This window comes from Thalassophryne amazonica, chromosome 10, assembly GCF_902500255.1.
Source record: "Thalassophryne amazonica chromosome 10, fThaAma1.1, whole genome shotgun sequence".
Classification (NCBI taxonomy): domain Eukaryota; kingdom Metazoa; phylum Chordata; class Actinopteri; order Batrachoidiformes; family Batrachoididae; genus Thalassophryne; species Thalassophryne amazonica.
In genome coordinates this window covers 76838806-76861203 of record NC_047112.1, presented here as the reverse complement: position 1 = coordinate 76861203, position 22398 = coordinate 76838806, and the positions used below count along the sequence as shown (strand labels likewise).

The 22398-nt window shown below is 42.4% G+C and overlaps 1 protein-coding gene across 1 annotated transcript in view; it reads right to left on the bottom strand.

Annotated features, from left to right (window-relative positions):
* LOC117519022 (cystinosin-like) overlaps positions 1–22185 on the bottom strand; it is a 105372-nt gene extending 83187 nt beyond the window's left edge. The window contains 5 exon segments of the mRNA XM_034180320.1: positions 616–750; positions 14975–15078; positions 15287–15374; positions 20301–20379; positions 22089–22185. Coding sequence (XP_034036211.1) covers positions 616–750; positions 14975–15078; positions 15287–15374; positions 20301–20379; positions 22089–22161 — 479 coding nt within the window. The 5' untranslated portion in view covers positions 22162–22185.
* Between the last annotated feature and the right edge of the window lie 213 nt (positions 22186–22398).

Genomic DNA, 22398 nt, shown 5'->3' with positions numbered 1-22398 from the left:
TCTCTGTCCAACTTCGGTCCATGACAGAGACATGCTGCACAATTCTTCTTTTAAAAACTTTAGAGCTCCAAAGGTTTCCGATGTCCACATCTTACGTTTAGCTTAAGCTTCACGCAGGAGCCACACAGCGTCACCGCAGCAACCAAACAGTCCTGCTTTACGAAAACTGTCGCAACAGCCAGGCTTTTTGAGAGAGGGATTTTTCTCCTCGAAATTCTGCGGATCCAAGGACACTGATTTGTATCTGTAACACACAGGTCAGTGTCCGCGAACTGCCGCAGACTTATAAAACTTGCACGATGTCGTAAAAAAAGAACACTTTGCGATAGATATTTTAAAAACTCAGTGACGATCATAAAACACTAACACAGGCTTCTTGATCACTGAGGTTACACCAACTGCAGCAAATAAGGTTAAACCAGTTGGGACCTGAAACAGTGCCACAACAGAGTGGATGTGCCAACTGTGCAAAGGCTTCATAGTCTCCTAAAACTGACTGAATATTTATTTTTACACTTCTGTATGCACTCGTAGGATGGACTGGATTTGTTTGTTTCTTTTTTGTAGTCTCACAAATACTAATGCAGTCCAGTGTAAGATGAGACATACACCTACCTTTTCCTCCTCCAGTTCTCCCACAACTGTGGATAGCAGGACACTGACCAGGCCAGAAAGTAAAGCCACCCAATCACCTGGCTAATGACTGACAGGATGCTGCTGTGAACCACCATGAAGTGGATTCTAGTCAGACTGTGGAAAGAAAAGACAGTTTATGGAAAAAGGCCACAACATTAACAATGCTAATTTCTAATTTAAAGGCAACTACAGACATCACACTGTCCAAAGTATCTGTTTGGTTGATAGACTGTGTGTCTGTATACCCATGAAAACTTTCTATAGAGGCTCTACAAATGTGCTGTAACTTTGCAACACCCCCAAAGGAGAGAGATATTTCACATCTTATTGGCTTTATGACGAAGACATAAATGTTATACACAACAACTTCTCAATTAAAGGCTTTCAAGAAAATAAAACAGAAACCAAACTACTCTTTGGAATTTGAGGACTTCTGGGACGGGGGAATACATTTTTTCATTAGTTTTTTTTTTGGGGGGGGGGGGGGGGGGGGGTGTGGCAAGAATGTGTCACAGTAAAAACATGCAGCAGACTAATCGTAAAGTTCTTCACAAAATGTTTGTAACAGCCGTTTGTTCTTAATCACACTGTTCTTGCAAACACACCATCAGCTAACGGTCCTGCTGAGCGTAACTGGGCGTGGACTCCCTAGCAAGCATCACTGTCCAAAATTACTAAACGGACATGTTACATAACAGCAGACACGCAAATCCAAGATGGCGATTGTCCTGCTTGTTCACAGGACCCTCGAAAAGCCAGATAGTGACGGACAAGTCTCCGCCCCTTCTGCGCTGATGCCGTGTCCAACGTGTTCAACACCAGCGAATCCGTCAAAATGATCGTCCAACGCGTTCTGTGTGAAAGGCCCTTAACTCTGCGCTGACACAATCACATATAATTCACACTTAAAGAGCAATGAGTTGGAAGAGAGAGTTAAGATCACAGATAGTGATCATGAAACATTTTATTCATCATTTTAAATCACTTTCAGAAAAATTTTCAAATGATTTAAACATGACATTTGACTTCACTTGTTCAGTATACATCATTACATGAATATTTCAGCTCTTTGGCCTAAAAGAAGAAGCAGCGGCTAGCAATTTTGAAGACAGGAGTTTGAACTCTCTGAAAGTACGTAAAAGGTTGTAGTAATGACTATATGAGTTGCAGTAATGAAAATATAACAGCAATTAATACGCAACCCTGCTCTTTATTTTTGTGATACAGTTTTTTGTGTAAAACATGAAAACTGTCAAAGGCAGGATGTTTTTTACAGGCAGTACAGCTGTTGATTATAAAGTGATGAGGCACTGTGAGCAGAAGGTTCAGTCTTCACAACAAATCAATTACAGCAAATTATACGGTGCATCTGGAAAGTACTCACAGTGCTTCACTTTTCCACATTTTGTTATGTTACAGGCTGATTCCAAAATGGAGTAAATTCATTTTTCCCCTCAAAATTCAACTCACAACACCCCATAATGACAACATGAAAAAAAGTTTTTTTTTTGTTTTTTTTTGTTTTGGTTTTTTTTTTGGGGGGGGGGGGGGGTGCAAATTTATTAAAAACTAAAAAAAAAAAAAACAAACAAACAAAAAAAAAACTAAGAAATCACATGTACATAAGTATTCACACCCTTTGCTCAACACTGTTGATGCATCTTTGGAAGCAATTACAGCCTCATGTCTTCTTGAATATGATGCCACAAGCTTGGTGCACCTATCTTTGGGCAGTTGTGTCCATTTCGCTTTCTCATCTCTGAAAGATGAACCATCGTCCCAGTCTGAGGTCATTCAAGAGCGCTCTGGAGTAGGTTTTCATCCAGGGTATCTCTGTACATTGCTTCATTCATCTTTCCATCAATCCTGACTAGTCTCACAGTTCTTGCTGCTGAAAAACATCCCCACTGCATGATGCTGCCACCATCATGCTTCACTGTAGGGGTGGTGCCTGTTTCCTCCAAACATGAAGCCTGGCATTCACACCAAAGAGTTATAATAATAATAATAATAATAATAATAATAATTTATTAATTTATATAGCACCAAATCACGAGTAATCGCCTCAAGGCGTTTCACAAGCATAATTTAAAAGCAGAATAAAATGAAATAAGATTAAAACACAATAAAAAAAATTAACCATAAAAAGGTAAAAGAAGTAAAATAAACAAAAAGAATAAAAAAGACACACAATCATATAAAATACGAATGATAAAACAGGGAGAACAAATGTGTCTTCAGCCTGGCTTTAAAAGTCTCCACAGAGTCCGACTGTCATATCAGCTCAGGCAGATCATTCCACAGAGCTGGGGCACAGTGATAGAAAGCTCTGTAACCCGCTGACTTTTTCTTCACCCTCGGTCATACAATAGTCCTGCACCCTGTGAACGCAGAGCCCTTGCTGGCACATAGGACTCAACCAGGCCAGCCAGAAAGGGGGGTGCCAGTCCATGAACAATTTTATAGACCAATAGTAATACTTTAAAATCCGATGTCAAAGAGACCGGAAGCCAGTGAAGGGATGCCAGAACCGGCATAATATGGTCAAACCTTCTGCTTCATGTCAGAAGTCTAGCAGCAGCATTTTGAACCAGTTGAAGACCCCTGATGCTGGACTGTGGTAAACCAGAAAATAAAGCATTACAATAGTCCAATCTAGAAGAAACAAAAGCATGAATCAGAGTCTCAGCATCATCAGTTTAATGTTTAACCCTTTAAGTGGTTACTGGGAAGATCAGCTGTAATTACATGTGTTCTCATACAAGGGCGAAGCTACTGAATACTATATATATATATATATATATATATAGTTGGAATTGTTGGAATATGAGCGACTATCACAATATCCCCTGAGTGTAAGATTTAATGCATCTATAAAAATGATCAAAACTACTGAAAATCTGGAAGGAAGTGATAGTAGTGTGACTGTGCGACTTTAGACATTATAATTGATAAACAGGGGGAATATGCCTTATTTTGTTATCACTTAAATGTCTAAAGGAATTGTTTTCTTTAAATTGAAGTAGAAGTAACCCTGTTTTCCATACACAGTGTTCAGATACATAAGATATCTGAGATCCTTGTCTTGCTTAGTCAGAGCAACAAGAAGTCTCTCATGGCGTGATTAATGCAAAGTGTCTGTTTTTCAATACGCAGTGTTCAGATACATGAGGATATCTGAGTTTTGTTTTGTTTAGTCAGAGCAAGTAGAAAAATAAGCTGTTGCCACACATTCGCACGTGGTATTTGTCATCTTATTTTGCTGATGTTGACACTTAACTAAAGATTGAAACTGTCCTTGTTCCCGGGAGAAACTGTGCTGATCGTTTCTGCTTTGTAACCATGGTGACAGCATCCTTGTTTGCTTGAATGAATAAAAGCGAGGTAGAGTGTCACTTGGGAGAGATAGGAAAGGAGAGAAGGAATGAATGAAGCTGTTGCTCGAGCGGTATACTCTCTCTCTCTCCTCGCGACCCAACACTCTGACATTTAAATCGTCCTTCAAGCCTGGCGTCAACAAACCTGAGGAACGTCGGCCCGTGAAGGAAGGATTCTGTGGCCACAGCACAGGAACAAATCCCATTGAAGACCCTTTCCGGGGCGGACTCCTCCCTGACGGGTCGACGGTCATCAGGGTGAAGACGTCCGAACTTTAGTGAAAGAAATTCACCAGGGGTGAGTACTGTTGTCTCTGTAAAAGGTACGGGTGACAGAAGGTTACCGCGTACAAAAACCCTATTAAAGTTTTCAGTAAAAGACCAGGAAAACCTCTGATGGGTAGAGAAAAGCTCTATAAAGTTCTCACTTCAAGGTGGAGGACCTCTAATAGGCACAAAAGCACTAAAAAGTAATATTACAGTAAATGGGTCGGTAAAACCTTCAGTGGGTGGATCATAAAATTCTGGGATGATTAGTCCCTCAGTGTTGTCCACTGGAAACACTGAAAATAATAATTGTAAATTATTGTTGTGTGAATGTTACATGTGTGTATGACACCTGATTAACAGACAGTGAAACTGAAAAGAGGCTCCAGGCAAGATTCACCCACCTCCTGAGGTTGAAGTGGTGACAACTTTTCAGTTTGATCGATCTTTAAGGTGCGTTTACACATAAGCAAGACGCGTTACGAATGTGATTTTTCTGTCATTCGTGACACATTCCTGACATTTGTAATGTGATTTAATGCATCTCTTAATAGTGCGTGTTGGTGCGTGATATTCTTGATATTCGTGGAGCATGTTTTTGCCTGTCAAAAAAATCTTCCACGAAAAATAAAATAGGAAATAGGAAAATAGGAAATAGGAAAATAAAAGGGGAAAATTCTGAGATAAACCTGTTAATGAAATAAATTTATTCAGCTTGCTAAGATGATAACTCAAAAACAATAAATACTATCACCTTCCTACTTTCCATATCGAATGATCATATTACTTGGATAAAGTGGTTAGAATATGGGTAATTTTTGCGCATCACATAAAGTGGAAAAGCTGGTTAGTTTTGCCTATTTAATATATTTCAAGCAAAAGGTAATCAAGATTACATACCGGTAAAGCATTTAATGATTGGATTTATTATTGTGAATGTTTTCATGTGGTGTTGGATTGTGTATTTGTCCGCTGTAATATATCTGTAGGATATTGAAATTTGTGTGGGCTGGTTCTTTTCTGTCCGGTAAAGCCCCGGGATAAACTGAAGAGTTCCAGTGATTAAAGGGTTTGGACAGAACTGTTTGAGGGTAAATACATTGGATGGTTGTGGTAGATTCTCTATGGACTATTTAAAACTGATTGTGAGACTGTGAATTAACACTCAGTTCCTGTCCTCCGGGCCCCAAAAATCCTGGGAGAAGGTGGGCAGGCGAGTCTCCTATCAGGGTACTGTAATTAATAGTTCCTTTTGAGTTCTACATGTATGCATTTGTATATAATATGTAATATGTATATAATATGTATATGAGTGTAATGGGACACAGGTCTTTTTTGGACCTGTGGACGTTTTTCTAATTTTTATTTGAGGAAAATTGGTTTATTTTGCTTATTTGATATACTTTAAGTAATCGTGAAATTCTTGGGGTGAAGCGTGCACGCGCACATGCACGAAAGCTGAAGGAAGCTTCAAATGCCCCCCCATCCCCACCCCCCCAGCCACTTCACACCCCCACAATTGTTTAGGGAGAAAAACAAGAGAGAAAAAAACTGCTGTGAAGTGTTATCAGTTTGTTTGGGAACAGAGTGTGATTAAACACTCAAGTCAGAGAGATAAACAGAGAGCCAACCGTAATAAATTGGAGCTTTTGTAACTGTCAAAAATCCCAGGACTGGGAAAGGCAGGAGAAAGGTGTGCATTACAGTCAACAGATGAGCGCATACCGCTACTGGATTTATTGCTTAGATCTAGTGAAACTGTACATGCTTATAACGACCAGCTTAGTAACTGGTAAAGGCTGACACCTGGGGGTAAAAAGTGATACTGCAGGATTAACAATATAATATCTCAGATGTTATATATCATTTGTATATATTTCAATCCATTATTGAAATATTAAACTTTTATTACTTTGGATTTCTGATGGCTTTGCTTTTATTTTGTTGCATTTGTTCTGTATTTATCTTTCTTTTGTCCTATGGGCTGTTGTTTTTTTGTGTCCTGAATAAAATATTTCAGTAGAATTGAATCTTAGAAATTATAGATGAATCTGATTGATTGAATGATTGATGAATCTGAAAAGTGGCATTGACTCAAGCATGCAAATTAATGACAGGAAAAGAGGGTTACTACTCCAGGTTACATACCAAATCATAAGCGAAGATGTCCTTAGAGACATGCATAATAATGCTCCTGAAACTGAAAAAGCATTATGGGAAAAAACAGAGTGCTACACTTAGAGATCAAATTTACATGTGACCTTTGCAGAAACCAATCTTGCCACGAAGTTTGTTTAGATGGGCTGCAGTACTGAGCCATGGTCCTTGCCATGTCTCAACAGGGGGGATGGTTGGACTAGTAACTCAATATTTCACAACCTATGGATTTAATTCCTATTCCAAGAATTTCTGCAGAGCATGATTGATTTGTGCAACACATAACTCTCAAGGCAATGAGTGACCACAAAGAGGGAAATTCCCAGTGCCACAATATCCATTCCAAACAATACATATGGATTTTATTGAATTAAATCAATCAATCAATTCAATCAATCAATTTTTTATATAGCGCCAAATCACAACAAACAGTTGCCCCAAAATCAGTGTCAAAACAAGAAGTATTGTTTGGTAATAATTGATGCATATGCTAAATGAGTGTAAGTATTTCCAACAAAACAGGCAGATGCCCTGACAGTTGCAAAAATCTTACGAAGAGACATGATCCCACGACATGGCTTACCAAAAATAATGTACAGTGATAATGGCACAATTAAAAGCAGACTGAAGAAATGCATGGAAGAAACAGGAAAAATTGGGTTTACTGCTTAGATTTAGTCAAACTCTCTATGCACATAGCTCCAGGGGCAGAAAGTGGTTTAACACCTTTTGAGATATTGTATGGTAGACCATACAGACTGCTGCACCTACAATTTGTTAAAGGACCAGATGCAGAAGAGCAGAACCTGGTGGATTATATGAGGTGTTTTCTCAATCATAAGGATGTGATACACTCTAACAAAATGCCAGAATCCTCTCTGCCTATACAGAAACAGGAGACCTCCATCCAGGTAGGAGATTGGGTGCTGATAAAGGCCATTAAGAGAAAGAACTGGTCATCTCCGAAGTGGAGGGTCCATTCCAAGTGCTGCTAACCACCCCCACTACAGTGAAAATTGCAGAGAGGTCATCTTGGGTGCATCTATCCCACTGCAAAAGACAAAGATATTTGAAAGATACTGAACTGGACAAGGAAGATGACGTGTAACACTGTCAGATGACGGCCTATATGGGTCCAGCAACGGCTAGAAGCGCGTCTGACAACCAAGAGAGGGTGACCAGAGTGTGATCAGAGAACAAAGATAAAGATAAAGTTGAACTAGACAAGACACCCAAGCCCATCCAGGTTCCTGAAGCAGACGAGAAACCAGCTAAAACTGAGGAGAATCTAAAATAGGTGGTACAAAAATGCTGAATTCCTAGCCAATGAAACTTACTTGACCAATTGCTATGCATGTTCCTTAATGCCTGCCTATGCCGCAGGAGATGACACAAAACAAATGATGATAATCTGTCAGGATGAGGCAACCAGCACCACCTTTAGGAGACCAGTAGGGGCCCACAATAGAGTCAAAGTATTAGTATTTAATTCCACAGACCTGGAAGTTGATTATCTGTTTGACATTGAGACTGGGATTAGAGGTAAACATAATAATTGGCTTCTAATGGCAGAACAAGCAGCCAACCAAATAAAAGGGGATTGTTTAATTTGTTCTGGTCCCAGACCAATTCTGAGAGTAGTACCCACACCATTGGAAGTGAAATATACCCATTGCATTCTGAGTTTGATGAAAGAGACAAATCCATCAGGTGACTGTGGCCAATTCGATAAACCGTTCCCAATTACATTGAGAAATGCAACACCACCTACCCTTTAACAAAGATGTCTATGGCAATTATACTTGCTTTACTCGAAATCTTGAACCAATGAAACCTTTGAAAGTGGGAGATATCTCTCCCGATCTGTGCTCTGAGAGGCATGATTTGACGACCAACAACACCGCTACCCAACTGGTGATAGCTAGGGCCGATGTATGGTGGTATTGTGAAACACCACGTTTGCAAGGTTGGCTGCCACCACAATGGACGGGGATGTGTGCCCTAGTCTTACTAATGATGCCAATCTCTGCAGTACCCATTCCAAGAGACCAGTTGCTGGGGTGCCATGTGGCCATAAAGGATCACAACAAGCAACATAAGAGGTCCTTGCAGTGTACCAGATGAATACAAATTGATGGATCCAGTAGCTGCAGGATTTGAATCCTTCCCAATTTTTAGTGCGGTCTTCCCTGTGACAATCAATAAAAATATTGACAGAAATAATTATATCCATTATAATGTGCAGCGCTTGACCAGATGGGTTCAAGGCTGTACATGAACAATTGGTAGCTACATCTCTAATGGCTTTCCAAAACCGAATTGCCGTGGACATGCTCTTGGCTGAAAAAAGGAGGTGTGTGAACAATGTTTGGTAGATCATATTTGTCCAAATAACACAGCACCAGATGGATCTCTAACCAAAGCATTGACAAAATTGAAGACCATGTCGGAAGAACTAAAAGAGCAGTCAGGAATAGAAAATGAATTCTACAACAAAGCCTTTGGCTTTTTAGGGAAATGGAAAGGTTTGATTGTATCTGCTTTGTTTACAATAGCAGTATTTACTGCAATTTTGGTACTGTGGGAATGCTGTTGCATTCTATGTATAAGATCACTGTGTACTAGGCTGATTGTAACTGCAATAGAAGGAAAATCAGAAGAAATGAGACCCTTATTGATGAAACAAGAAACAGCAGAAGAGAGTGATGAGCTGGTTACAAGTTATGAAGATCTGTTTTCCACTGATGGCAGCAAATATTCAGTCTGCCTGCCTGACGAAGCCTATGATGATGCTGCTGAACATCTTGATCAACTATATGACGAAGCAAAAATGTAGAGCGACTATCACAATATCCCCTGATTTTAAGATTTAATGCATCTATAAAAATAATCAAAACTACTGAAAATCCGGAAGGAAGTGGTAGTAGTGTGACTATGCAACTTTAGACATTATAATTGATAAACAGGGGGAATATGCCTTATTTTGTTATCACTTAAATGTCTAAAGGAATTGTTTTCTTTAAATTGAAGTAGAAGTAACCCTGTTTTCCATATGCAGTGTTCAGATACATAAAATATCTGAGATCCTTGTTTTGCTTAGTCAGAGCAACAAGAAGTCTCTCATGACGTGATTAATGCAAAGTGTCTGTTTTTCAATACGCAGTGTTCAGATACATGAGAATATCTGAGTTTTGTTTTGTTTAGTCAGAGCAAGTAGAAAAATAAGCTGTTGCCACACATTCGCACGTGGCATTTGTCATCTCATTTTGCTGATGTTGACACTTAACTAAAGATTGAAACTGTCCTTGTTCCCGGGAGAGACTGTGCTGATCGTTTCTGCTTTGTAACCATGGTGACGGCATCCTTGTTTGCTTGAATGAATAAAAAGGGAGGTAGAGTGTCACTCGGGAAAGAGAGGGAAGGAGAGAAGGAATGAATGAATCTGTTGCTCGAGCGGTATACTCTCTCTCTCCTCATGACCCAATACTCTGCTCATGAGCAAAAGATAAACAGTGACTTCTGGTGTGTTTCTTTGATATCAGGTTGTCTGTGATTTCTATTACAGGGTGAACCTGACATATATATATATATATATATATATATATATATATATATATATATATATATATATATATATATATATATATATATATATATATATATATCTTCAATTTCTTTTTTACAGAGTGCAATGGGCCCAAACCTGGGGTCTACAGTTGCATCCTACTCATTAATCATTACTGGCATTGTATCCAAGGGCTCTCTTCAAGATGGTAACTGTTCCTTTAACTGCGGATATCTGCACCTCATGGGCACTTGGATGACCAGGGATTGCCTCAAGATATTTCTTGAGGTTCTTCTTCATAAGACCTGTTGCTCCCACCACAACTGGTATGATATCAATTTCTTTCAATGATCACGTTATTCGTAGATCATTTTTAAGGTCTTGGTATTTTGTGATTTTCTCCCTTTCAGCTCTATTCAGGCCATGGTCATTGGGGACTGTCACATCAATAATTTTTGCTGTCTTCTCTTGTTTGTTCCACATGACAGTATCAGGTTTTACTGCACCTCCTTCGATATGTCTTCCTGCTGGGATCTCTTTGTCATAAAAGACAGTCACTTTTCCATTGGATGAGACTGGTGCTGGCTCATACTCCCAAACGTGTCCCTCTACTTCCACCTCCAGTTCCTTGCATACTTTCCAATGTAGATATTTACAGCTCTTGTTATGCCGGCTTGTGTAATGTCCGTCTGCCATGAGGATCTGACATGCTGATACTAAGTGGTTTACACTCTCAACAGCTGCATGACAGAATCGGCATTGATCATTCTGTGAAATTCCTGCCATTTTTTTGAAGCCATTTGTTAGTAGTCCTTGATCTTGCGCTCCAACTATAATTCTTTCTCCATCAAAACCAAGTTCTCCATTTGTAAGCCACCGCATAGATCCTTCTTTGTCTATGTATTCCTTTTCGAGTTCTTCTTGGAATCGACCAGCCATTTTGTGCTGTTTCCATCTGTTCATTCGATGTTTTTGTTCTCTTTTGCTGTATTTTTCCCTGGCCTGTCTTGCTAGTGTCATTGCAGGTGTCAGCTCATTGCTTTCTCTCTCTTGCAAAAGATCTCTGCCAAAGTTTTCTGCCAATTTTATAATAGAGGTCTGTTGTGGCATGGTCTTAATATGGTGTTGCGTAACCTTTTCCATAACTTCTTCTTGAGAACTCTTTAAGTACTGCCCAATACTTATTATAGATGTTCCATAAGCCTGGTTGATTTCCATAAAACCTAAGCCGCCTTCTCAACGGGGGAGAAATATTCTATCCATGCATTCGTTTCTGTATGTAATTTTATGTAGGGTGAGCATCTTCCTAGTTTTAGTATCTAACTTGTTAAGCTCACCCTGTTGCCAGTCTACTATGCCAAAGCCATAGCTCACCACAGGCAATGCAAACTGGTTTATGGCTGTGATCTTGTTCTTTGGTGTCAGTTCTGATTTACAGATTTTCTTTAAGCGGTTTAAGTATTCTTGTGTTACTTTCTCTCTCATTTTTTTATGCTCTATTGTAGTATTTTCTTCAATTCCCAAATATTTGTATGTGGAATCCTCAGTCAAATCTTCAATAGTGTTCCCCTCATCCAACTGTATATTTTCTGTGACCTGCTTCTTACCACCTCTGATTGTACATTTAGAGCATTTATCCAGCCCAAATTCCATACCAGTTTCTTTAGAAAACATATGGACTGCCTCCACTAATCTCCTGAGTCCCCTCTCTGAATCTGCAAATATCTTTAAGTCATCCGATGTCAAATCCCTTGAGAATCTTGCTTAATGGATCAATACTAAGACAAAAAAGGAGTGGGGAGAGACTATCTCCCTGGAATATCCCTCGCTTCACTTTTATGTCTGGGATTGTGTATGTGTGTGTGTGTGTGTGTGTGTGTGTGTGTGTGTGTGTGTGTGTGTGTGTGTGTGTGTGTGTGTGTGTGTGTGTGTGTGTGTACTGTTGTGGTTTACCCCGGTCCTGCTTTGTCTGCTGGTTTTTCGTTGTCTGTGTGTTTCCAGGTAAAGCTGAGGTGGAGCTGCTGGGTGAAGTGGTTGGGTGCATCTGCTGTGTGTTACGTCAGGGCTCTGCTCCCGGCTGTCAAGCTGCACTTGAGCCCCCCCACCCCATCTGTCAAGTCAGCACGTGGAATTGACAGAGCAGCGTCTCACAGTTGATCTGCATTCCCGTTGAGTGAGAGTCCACAGCATCTCATCACGGTTCCTGATTTAACCCTGGACCTGTCATGGATTTGGGGCCAGAATCTACTGCTACACTGCTACTGCTATGACAGCTACAACTGCTGCTCACCTCCAGCTGAACCTCTGTGTTCCTGTGGGTCAGAACCGGGTTGCCTCGAGTTCCCAGCTGTGCTCTTCCATCTCACCCAGCCGTCCCAGCAGCTCCGCAGGCTTGCTCCCCTGGTTCCTGTCCTTGTCTCATGGCCCTGTCTGTCGTGTTCTCATGGTCCATCCTCCTTTTGTCCCTCCACTGCGCAGTTCTTTAATAAACTCTTGTTTAAACCTTTTGGTCTGCCTTACTGCTCCTGTATTTGGGTCAATCATCCAAACCTGGTTTCCCAACTGTAACAGAAGATTCTGGCCTTAACTATGACCCAGCAGAAGCAGTAATGGTTTTAGTCCCTAGTCTGTTCTGTGTCCAGCCTGTCCTAGTCATAGAGTCTCGTCTGTTCTTAGTCTAGTGTGCCCATAGTCCCTTGTCCATTCCTAGTCTGTTTTTGGTCTCGTGTGTTTAGTTTTCCAGTAATTTTTTTTCTAGTTTGTCCCTAGTCTGGTCTGTTCCGTTCCCTAATCCCATTCCTGGTTATGTTGTAGCCACATGCCTCTTCCCTGGTTCCCTGTCTGGTCTTGTGCTTTAGTTCCTTGATTTTTTTTTCCACTCCCCTTTTCAGGACAGTTTATTTGCTCCTTTCCCATAGGTGACGTGGAACTCGTCATCCTGGGTCGTGGAGGTGCTTCCCAGGGTTTGATTGTAAATGTCCCCTGGGAATCGTTAATTGCCCCCACAGGTGACCTTGGCCTCATTTTCCATGGTCGTGGGAGTGCGCCCGAGAGTTTGATTGTGAAAGTCCTCTGGGGTAGCGGGGGGGGGGGGGGGGGGGGGGGGGGGGGGGGTTGTTGTCCTAGGCCTAGCCAGTTTTTCCTGGTCCCCTGGTTTTATGTCTCCTGGTTCCCAGACCAGTCCTAGTTCTATGCCTCCTGGTTCCCAGACCAGTTACGGGATATTGTTCCTGGTTCCCAGACGAGTCCTAGTTTCATGTCTCCTTGTTCCCAGACCAGTCCTAGTTTTGTCTCCTGGTTCCCAGACGAACCCCGGTTTGTTCTCCATGTAGGTCTCCTCCTGCAGCATTAGCTCCAGTCCTTATTGTTTCCTAAGTTCTGAGTTTTTTCAGTGTGTTGGGTCCCTAGTCCCATTTTTGTCTTGGTTAGGTTCCCATGCCTTAAGTTCCATGTCAACTCTCTGTCTTGTCTGTTCTCCTCATTGGGTTCCACTCCTCCTCCTCTGTGTGGGGTTAGTCTAGTCCTGTTCCACTCCATCTTCTCAGGGTGGGGGTTGTTTAATTCCTGTTCACGTTCCACTCCACCCCCTTAGGGGAGTTCTTCCTTGCCAGTCAGACCTCGTCGGCCTCCAAACCTCGCTCCCTGTCTCCGCCTCAGGCCCAGGAGGGTCGTACGGCACCTGTTCTCCGTTGTGGGCCCTGGAGGGTCGTGAGGTTCCTGTACTGTGTTCGCCTCTGGCCCAGAAGGGTCACATGGCACCTGTTCTCCGTCGTGGGCCCTGGAGGGTCATGAGGTTCCTGTCCTGTGTCCGCCTCAGGCCCAGGAGGGTTGCACGGCACCTGTCTCTGTCATGGGCCCTGGAGGGTCGCACAGCACGTGTCTCTGTCGTGGGCCCTGGAGGGTAGTGAGGCTCCTGTTCTGTGTCTGCCTTGGGTCCTGAGGGTCACACAGCACCTGTCTCTGTTGTGGGCCCTGGAGGGTCATGAGGCTCCTACTCCTCCGTTGACCCTAGAGGGTCGCATGGCAACTTCTCTGCCGTGGGCTCTGGAAGGGATCACATGGTTCCCACCCTGTCTGCGTCTCCTGCCCTGTGTTCGTCATGGTTTGGGGGTTTTGTCTGGCTCTGCCTTCCTCCTCTGGGGTTTCTGCCTCTGGCTTGGCCTGGTGAGTCACCCGGGGGTCTCCCTTTGGGGGGGGCTGTTGTGGTTTGCCCCTGGTCCTGCTTGGTCTGCTGGTTTTTCATTGTCTCTGTGTTTCCAGGTGAAAGTGAGGTGGAGATGCTGGGTGAAGTGGTTGGGTACATCACAGCTGATCTGCATTCCCGTTGACAGAGAGTCCACAGCTGTTAGTCATCTCATCTTATCACGGTTCCTGATTTAACCCTGGACCTGTCATGGGTTCGGGGCCAGAATCTACTGCTACACAACTACTGCTACGACAGCTACTATTGCTGCTCACCTTCAGTGGGTCGGAACCGGGTTGCCTCGAGTTCCCAGCTGTGCTCTTCCATCGCACACAGTCATCCCAGCAGCTCCGCAGGCTCACTCCCCTGGTTCCTGTCCTTATCTCGTGGCCCTGTCTGTCGTGTTCTCATGCTCCATCCTCCTTTTGTCCCTCCACTGCACAGTTCATTGTTTAATAAACTCTTGTTTAAACCTTTTGTCTGCCTTACTGCTCCTGCACTTGGGTCAACCATCCAAACCTGGTTTCCCAACCATAACATGTACAATGACAATAAAGGCACTTTACTTTACTCACAAAATGTGAAAAAAGTGAAGCACTGTAAATACTTTCCGAATGCACTGAAACTGTTGTTGTTGCTGTCAATGGAAAAACACAATATTCAAATAAAATAACTTCTGTTCATTGGTTCTCCATGTTTTTCTGTGTCACACCAAATGTTCACTTAATAAAACCAAAGACATGAAAACAGAGTTCCTGCAGCCTCATGCTGTTTCAGTGAGACACCCACCTCCTGAAATCTGTGGTGTTGCTCGACAGGTAAGTGGTTACCTGACCCACATCATGGGTTGTTACAGCAAAAATCGTGGAGGTTGCCTCTGCAGGCAGAACAACCTACAAACACCAATACAGAGTCAAGATGTACTATAAATTAATGACAAGTTGGTGATCAATTGGATTGTTTGACCCTGCTAGCCAGTAAAGCCAGAATGGTGATAAAGAACTGCACGCATTCTGTGTGTTCACTGGTCAGACTTGCACTTTAAGCAATTAACTGATGAAACATAAAGCAGGAATATAGTTATTTTAATTTCATGCATACCTGTTCAGGTAGAGTGATGATCAATGAATAGTTCTTGGAGCTGTAGGTCACTTTTAATGTAATTACATATGACACATTAGTTGGGGAACTGCAGAAACACATGAAATTACATTTACCATTTACAACAGTACTGCCAACAGTTGGTTTTCTAAAAAAAAAAAAAATGGGCCTCATTCACCAATATCTCCTTATGAATCTTCTTAGATTCCTTCTTAAGCTGTCCATAAAGGCCCCCTGACACTTGCATGACTTTGATCCGTGCACTTGCACACACACATGGTTGTGACGATCCCACCTACTATGTTCCCAGCAGGATGCTGTGCTGTTCCACTGGATGCCACGTGCTGTGCACTGGATGCTGCGTATATAAAACAATTATTTCATAGCAGATTAATCATTTTCTCTGCGAGTTGGCTGTTGAAAACGCCTCTAATTGCTTGCGGAATCACAGAGGACCACTCTAGCTGCAGTTTATCTCATGCGCACTTGCTTAATGAGATGGAGAACGTATTTGCAGCCATCTACAAAGGTAATTATTTGTCATGTTTACATTGTAATGGCTTGGTAAGACAGTTGTGTGTTCTTTCCTTGTTGTGAGCAGCTGTAAAAGTATGTTTATGATAAATTTAACATCTCGTTATAATAGTTCAGACGAGCTGTGCTTTGATGCGGTGCATTGACGCAATCACTCACACTCACACGAAGTGTTTTTGAATTGTTTGAAGTTCATGTAATTAATGTGTGATGGAGATTTTTAACATTTCAAAACTTTCTTTGCTCACTTGCATGAAGCGTTACACAGTTTACACCAGTTTACAATGAGTTTGAGATGAGTTTACTGTCATGCACGGCAGAGTGCATGCAAGTGCGCAGATCAAAGTCGTGCAAGTGTGAGAGGGCCTTGAGAAAACTCTACGTCATATTTATCAACCCGCTCTTAAAACCACAGAATTGTTTGCAGCTGTGTTCTTAACTTGATAAATTCCATCTCCTTGTAAACAGAAGTGCATGTCTGGTGAGCCTAATTAACTTATGATTAGCATAGGTAACAGCTCATCAGTGCCCATAAAAAGGGCATGAGACTGCATAGCCATGAGCAAATGCAGATCTCATAAAACAAAATGCCGAAAACAAAAAGCAAATCAATTTCAGCGCAGCAGGTGAACAGGAAAAAAAAAACCCTTTGGCAGTTCAGACGTGGAGGTACTGCTGCAGGGAACCAACCACAAGAAAAAAACTCTATTCAGTAGCCTCAGGGCAGGTTACACTTTAAAAACTGAAATTCACCAGCTGCCTTGAAGATGTGACTTAATTCAACTGAATATCAGTTAACTCACCTTAAAGATAAGCTTCGTTTCAACTCACAATTAGTGAAGAAAATGGATAGCTTTAAGTTCAGATTTTGAAAACATATAAACTTGTGTTCAATATCCTAAACTTGTCATTACAAGTGGAGTACATGAAAAGAAATAAGTTCACTTTACTTAATGGGGCTATCATTTTTACCCGAAGCCATCAAATAAGGCCATCAGGCAGTTTGATGAGCAGAGGGTGGGACAATAAATGTTTACAATGCTGTAAGTGTGACTGAGACAACATCATCCGTCTGTTCGTCTGTCTGTCAGTGCTCAGCATAAGTCTTTAAATTCACAGGGAACATTCTTGGGACCTTGGACTCAATGGACTGCATTTACGAGGTCTGTTAGACAATAAACCGACCCTTTTATTTATTTTTTTAACTATATGGATTTGAATGACGTGCGATTCCACCAATCATGCTTGAACCCTCGTGCGCATGCGTGAGTTTTTTCACGCGTGTCGGTGACGTCATTTCCCTGTGGGCAGGCCTTGAGTGAGATGTGGTCCTGCCCTCTCGGCTGAATTCCTTTGTTTCACACACTGCTCGAGACAGCGCGTGTTGCTTTATCAAAAACTTTTATGGACCTGTGAGGAATATCCGAGTGGATACTATTCGAGAAATTAAGCTGGTTTTCGGTGAAAAGTTTAACGGCTGATGAGAGATTATGGGGTGTTTCTGTCGGTGTAAGGACTTCCCACGGAGCCGGACGTCCTGCAACGCTTCCAGGCGCCGTCGTCGGCCTGTTTCGACCTGAAAACATCCTAATTTAAGGCTTAATTCACCCAGGACGTCATGAGAGAACAGAGAAGATTCAGAAGAGGCCAGCATAAGGACTTTATGCGGACATTCCACTGTTTAAGGACATTTTTTAATGAAAGACGTGCGCACAAATTCGCCGAGTCGTTTCTGTGATGACTCGGCAAATCTGTGTGCGCCGCGACAGGAAAAACACCTCCGTGTTGAAAACCATTTGTAAAATTCAGGCGGCTTTTGATGGCTTTCAACAAGTGAGTAACTGAGAAATTGTTTAACAGCTTGGGCATGTTCCAACTTGCCCGTTAAGGTTTCCAACGGAGGTGTTTTTCCTGTCGCGACCCCCCGCGGTCAGGTCCGGCCCGACATGCGACTCTGCCCGCACATTCTTTCATTACAAAATGTCCGTTAACAATGGAATGTCCGAATAAACTCCTCATGCCGACTTCTTCTGAAAGTTCTCTGTTCTCTGACGACTTACTGGGTCAACAGAGTCTGAAATGTGGAAGTTTTCAACTTGAAACGGCGAGACGCTGCTGCCTCGAAGTGCAGATCGCCCTCAGGTGCTGTGGGCCGTCCTTACGGCGACACTACCAGACCAAAATCTCTCATCAGCCGTTAAAACTTTTACCGAAAACCAGCTGAATTTATCGAATGGTGTCCACTCAGTTGTGCCTTACAGTTTTTGAAAAAAATTTTATCAAACAAAGCAGCAGTCTCTGAGCCATTCCTAAACAATGAAAAAACGACGAGAGGGTGGGCGACTCCTCACTCAAAGACTGCCCACAGGCGAATGACGTAACCGACAGGCGTGAAAAAACTCTCACATGCCCACGAGGGTTCAAGCATGTCTGATGTAATCACACGTGATTCAAATCCATATGGTTTATGAAAAAAATAATAAGGTCGGATACTTTTCTAATAGATCTCGTATATAGCACTTTTCCATCTGCATCAGACGCTCATTTTTACAAATAATGCTTCACATTCACCCCGATGTGAGGCTGCTGCCATACAAGGTTCTCACTATACACCGGGAGCCCACCACCAGAGGGCGCCCTGCCTGAAGTGCGGGCTTCAGGCACGAGAGGGCGCTGCCGCCACGGACACAGCCGGGGGTGACAGCTGTCACTCATTATCTCTTGACAGCTGTCACCCATCTACTCTACAGCATCTCACTCCATAAAGACCAGACGTCATCTCCACCTCGTTGCCGAGATATCGTACTTCTATGGAGGTAACTTTCTCTGCCTGTATTAATTGATTCCAAGAGCTATTGTTTTGCAGCTGTCAACCAGAGGACCGGCGTGGGTCGCGACTGTTTCGTCCTACGTCCGTCAGATAAGTGGTTAAACAGACGCTGCACGAGTGTGTGTTAGAGGTGGAGGTGGCATTCCCACCGTTGTTGTTACGGGGTGTACACACACCCACACTTTACTGTCTTTGTTCTTCGCCAGCAGTACCAGATCCGACAGTCGGGGACGGTGATCACCTGGGAATTCGGGACTTGGTGGCTCCAGTATTCACCAGGTTCGGTGGCGGCGGAAATCGTGTGGTTCCGGCTCTTCTCAGGACAGACGTCTTCTATCCTCGAGCCTGCCCACACGTCACCTTTGTGGATTGACTGTTATCAGATTCTGAGATTGTCTGTGTATTCGTTGTGCACCTTCACAACATTAAATTGTTACTTTTTGGCTCATCTATTGACCGTTCATTTGCACCCCCTGTTGTGGGTCCATGTCACTACACTTTCACAACAAGGGCTGTCAATAAAGTATAGGTCCTTTTTATTTTTTTCAAAAACTATATGGATTTCATTCATATGTTTTTACGTCAGACATGCTTGAACCCTCGTGCGCATGCGTGAGTTTTTCCATGCCTGTCGGTGACGTCATTCGCCTGTGAGCACTCCTTGTGGGAGGAGTCGTCCAGCCCCTCGTCGGAATTCCTTTGTCTGAGAAGTTGCTGAGAGACTGGCGCTTTGTTTGATCAAAATTTGTTCTAAACCTGTGAGGCACATCGAAGTGGACACGGTTCGAAAAATTAAGCTGGTTTTCGGTGAAAATTTTAACGGCTGATGAGAGATTTTGAGGTGATACTGTCGCTTTAAGGACTTCCCATGGAGCGGGACGTCGCGCAGCGCTCCCAGGCGCCATCGTCAGCCTGTTTCAAGCTGAAAACCTCCACATTTCAGGCTCTATTGATCCAGGACGTCGTGAGAGAACAGAGAAGTTTCAGAAGAAGTCGGTTTCAGCATTTTATCCGGATATTCCACTGTTAAAGGAGATTTTTTTAATGAAAGATGTGCGGACGGGTCCGTGCGGACGGGTCCGTGCGGACGGGTCCGTGCGGACGGGTCCGTGCGTCGGGACGCAGCCGGCGCGGTGCGGCGGCACAGGAAAAACACCTCCGTGTTGATAACCATTTGTAAAATCCAGGTGGCTTTTGATGGCTTTCGGTGGAGTGAGTATCTGAGAAATTGTTTAACAGCTGGGCATGTTCCAACTTGTCCTTAAGGCTTCCAACAGAGGTGTTTTTCCTGTGGCGGACGCTGCAATCCGTCCGCATATGTAAAAACATATGAATGAAATCCATATAGTTTTTAAAAAAAATAAAAAGGACCGTTACTTTATTGACAGACCTCGTATATTATGTAAAAGCTACGCAGACATAAACACTTCTAAAACAGAAAACGCTGTTTTTGTAACCTGATAACACCTCTGGAATGATTTACAAGACATTTCACAGACGTCAACATACATGCTAACCCCTCAGCCCCAATTCAACACTAATTCTGTTTCATTTAGATTAAAAATTAAAGCATAAGGACTAATGTCAGCTATGATTGTACTGTAGTTTTCACGAGGCTCGCTTTGGACTTTAATATTTTTATATTATTACCTGGATGTAATTGTGACGTTGGCTTGAGAGTATTGCTGCAAAGTTATAGCTTCAGGAACAGTTAAATACACAGTGGACTCTGGAGGGCAGACAGACAAAAACAAATGTAACCTCGATCAGTTCATAATGCACACAGCAACATAATGTATGACATCAGAGGGTGTTACAGCTTTGCATCAGACATGTACTTATCTGCGGCGTATCTCTAAATCCTCAACAAGTTGTTACAAACTGCATATCTGTTTATGAGCTTATCATCTGAAATAACAGCCAGTTTTCAGACATCATTCAGAATGCAACAAATGTGGAAATGTTTTAAGCTCATTTACCATGCTCCCAAATTTTGAAAAGCAATGAAAAGTCCTATCAGAGCTCAGAAGCTAAACAAGGTGGGTCCTAGTTAGAACTTGGATGGGGACCTCTTAGGTAGAGTTAATTCAGAGAGTAACGACATAATGAGTCGAGAAAAAACTGGGGACCAAAACAGCGTTCGCTGTTAATCTGTCTGCATGTAAATCCAGCTACTTTATTAATTTAATAGCCAAATTACATTAAAATACCTCTTCTGCCAAAGGTATTTGATCCATGTTTGAAATGTAATCGGCGGGCACACTGCAAAAACTATTAAAATATGATGGCAGAGGAAAAAGTGAAACTGGAAAAGTGACAACACTCAGCCCTTGCAGTCTCTGTTGTTAACAGGTGTGCGTCAGGCTATGGGGAGGGTTCACAGCCATACAGAGGGCTCTGATCTAAACCGGTTGTCTTTGGTTCATCACACACCATATTACAGAGCAGGCAGCAAGCAGCATTTTGAATTACAGCCTGCCTCGTTTAAGCGCCAGGACTGAGCAGTGTTTGAAAAAAATAAATAAATGCCTGGGCTTAGTCAAAGAAATACGGTACATGTGCGGGGTTTTTATTGGGAACACACTGCGATGAGGACGGACGCTTTATCCAATGTAAGCAAAAAAATCTGGTATATACGGTGTTTATTACATATAAAACTACAAAAACACTGGAACTTTTGCTTTTATCCAGTGAGTGAGAGTATCCGATTGAAACAATGACGATTTAGGCGAGTTTTACTGTATTTATAATTACGCTATGTAAAACTTGAAAACAAGTTCAGCTTTCACCAAAATGGCTGTGCACATACACCACAGTAAGTCCTTTAGGCTTCTCCCTTTTGCATTTGGGGTCGCCACAGTGGAAAGTCAAGCTTGTAATCCTGTCCAGGAGTGTAAACCCAGATACCCAACAGAGGAATCTCATTTCCACTGCTTGTATCTGCAACCTTGTTATTTAGTCAATTAGCCAAAGTTCGTGCCCATAGGTGATGATAGCAACGTAAATTGAGTCTGACCTTCTGGCTCAGATCTTTCTTTACCACGACAGTCTAATACAGTGTCCATAAAACATCATCAGATGAAGCTTCAGTTCGTCTCACGATCTCACATGCCAACTTATCCCCACTCGTGAACAAGGCCTCGAGACACTTAAACTCCTCCACTTGAGGCAAAAACTCTCCACTAACCCACACAGGACATTCCACCCTTTTCCAAGAGAGCACCATGTTAAGGGTAAATTAACATCTAGAAATTAGAATTAAATTATTGCAATAAAACAGATCATCCCAAGTATCTGCTTGTAGCTCCTATTTGAGATGTTTCAACCAAAAAAAGAGGCGTCAAAACAGTTAATTTTTCTTCTCTTCTTTTGATCAGATAATAAGTGAATCAATTCTTTCAGATCTATACTGCACAGGTAGACATTAGTGTCAGTCACCACAGAAATTAGTGAGCATCCAAAGCAGCAGCACAGCTGGTACTCTCCTCTGTGTCAGTTCCCCACCAGCCATCTTCACAGAACGGCACTGCCAGCCTGCAGCATGAACACAGAGCACCTCCATAATTAGAAAAATATTTATTCACATTAATACTGTGCAAAATAACTGTTGGATTTGGGAATAAATTTCAATAGAGTTTTTCCATTTGAAGCAGATGTTCAAAGCATTTACATTAATGCTGTCAAACACACTCACACACCGATGTCAGTGTTCTCCATGCAAGGTGCGCCAATGCACCCCGGTGTCGCT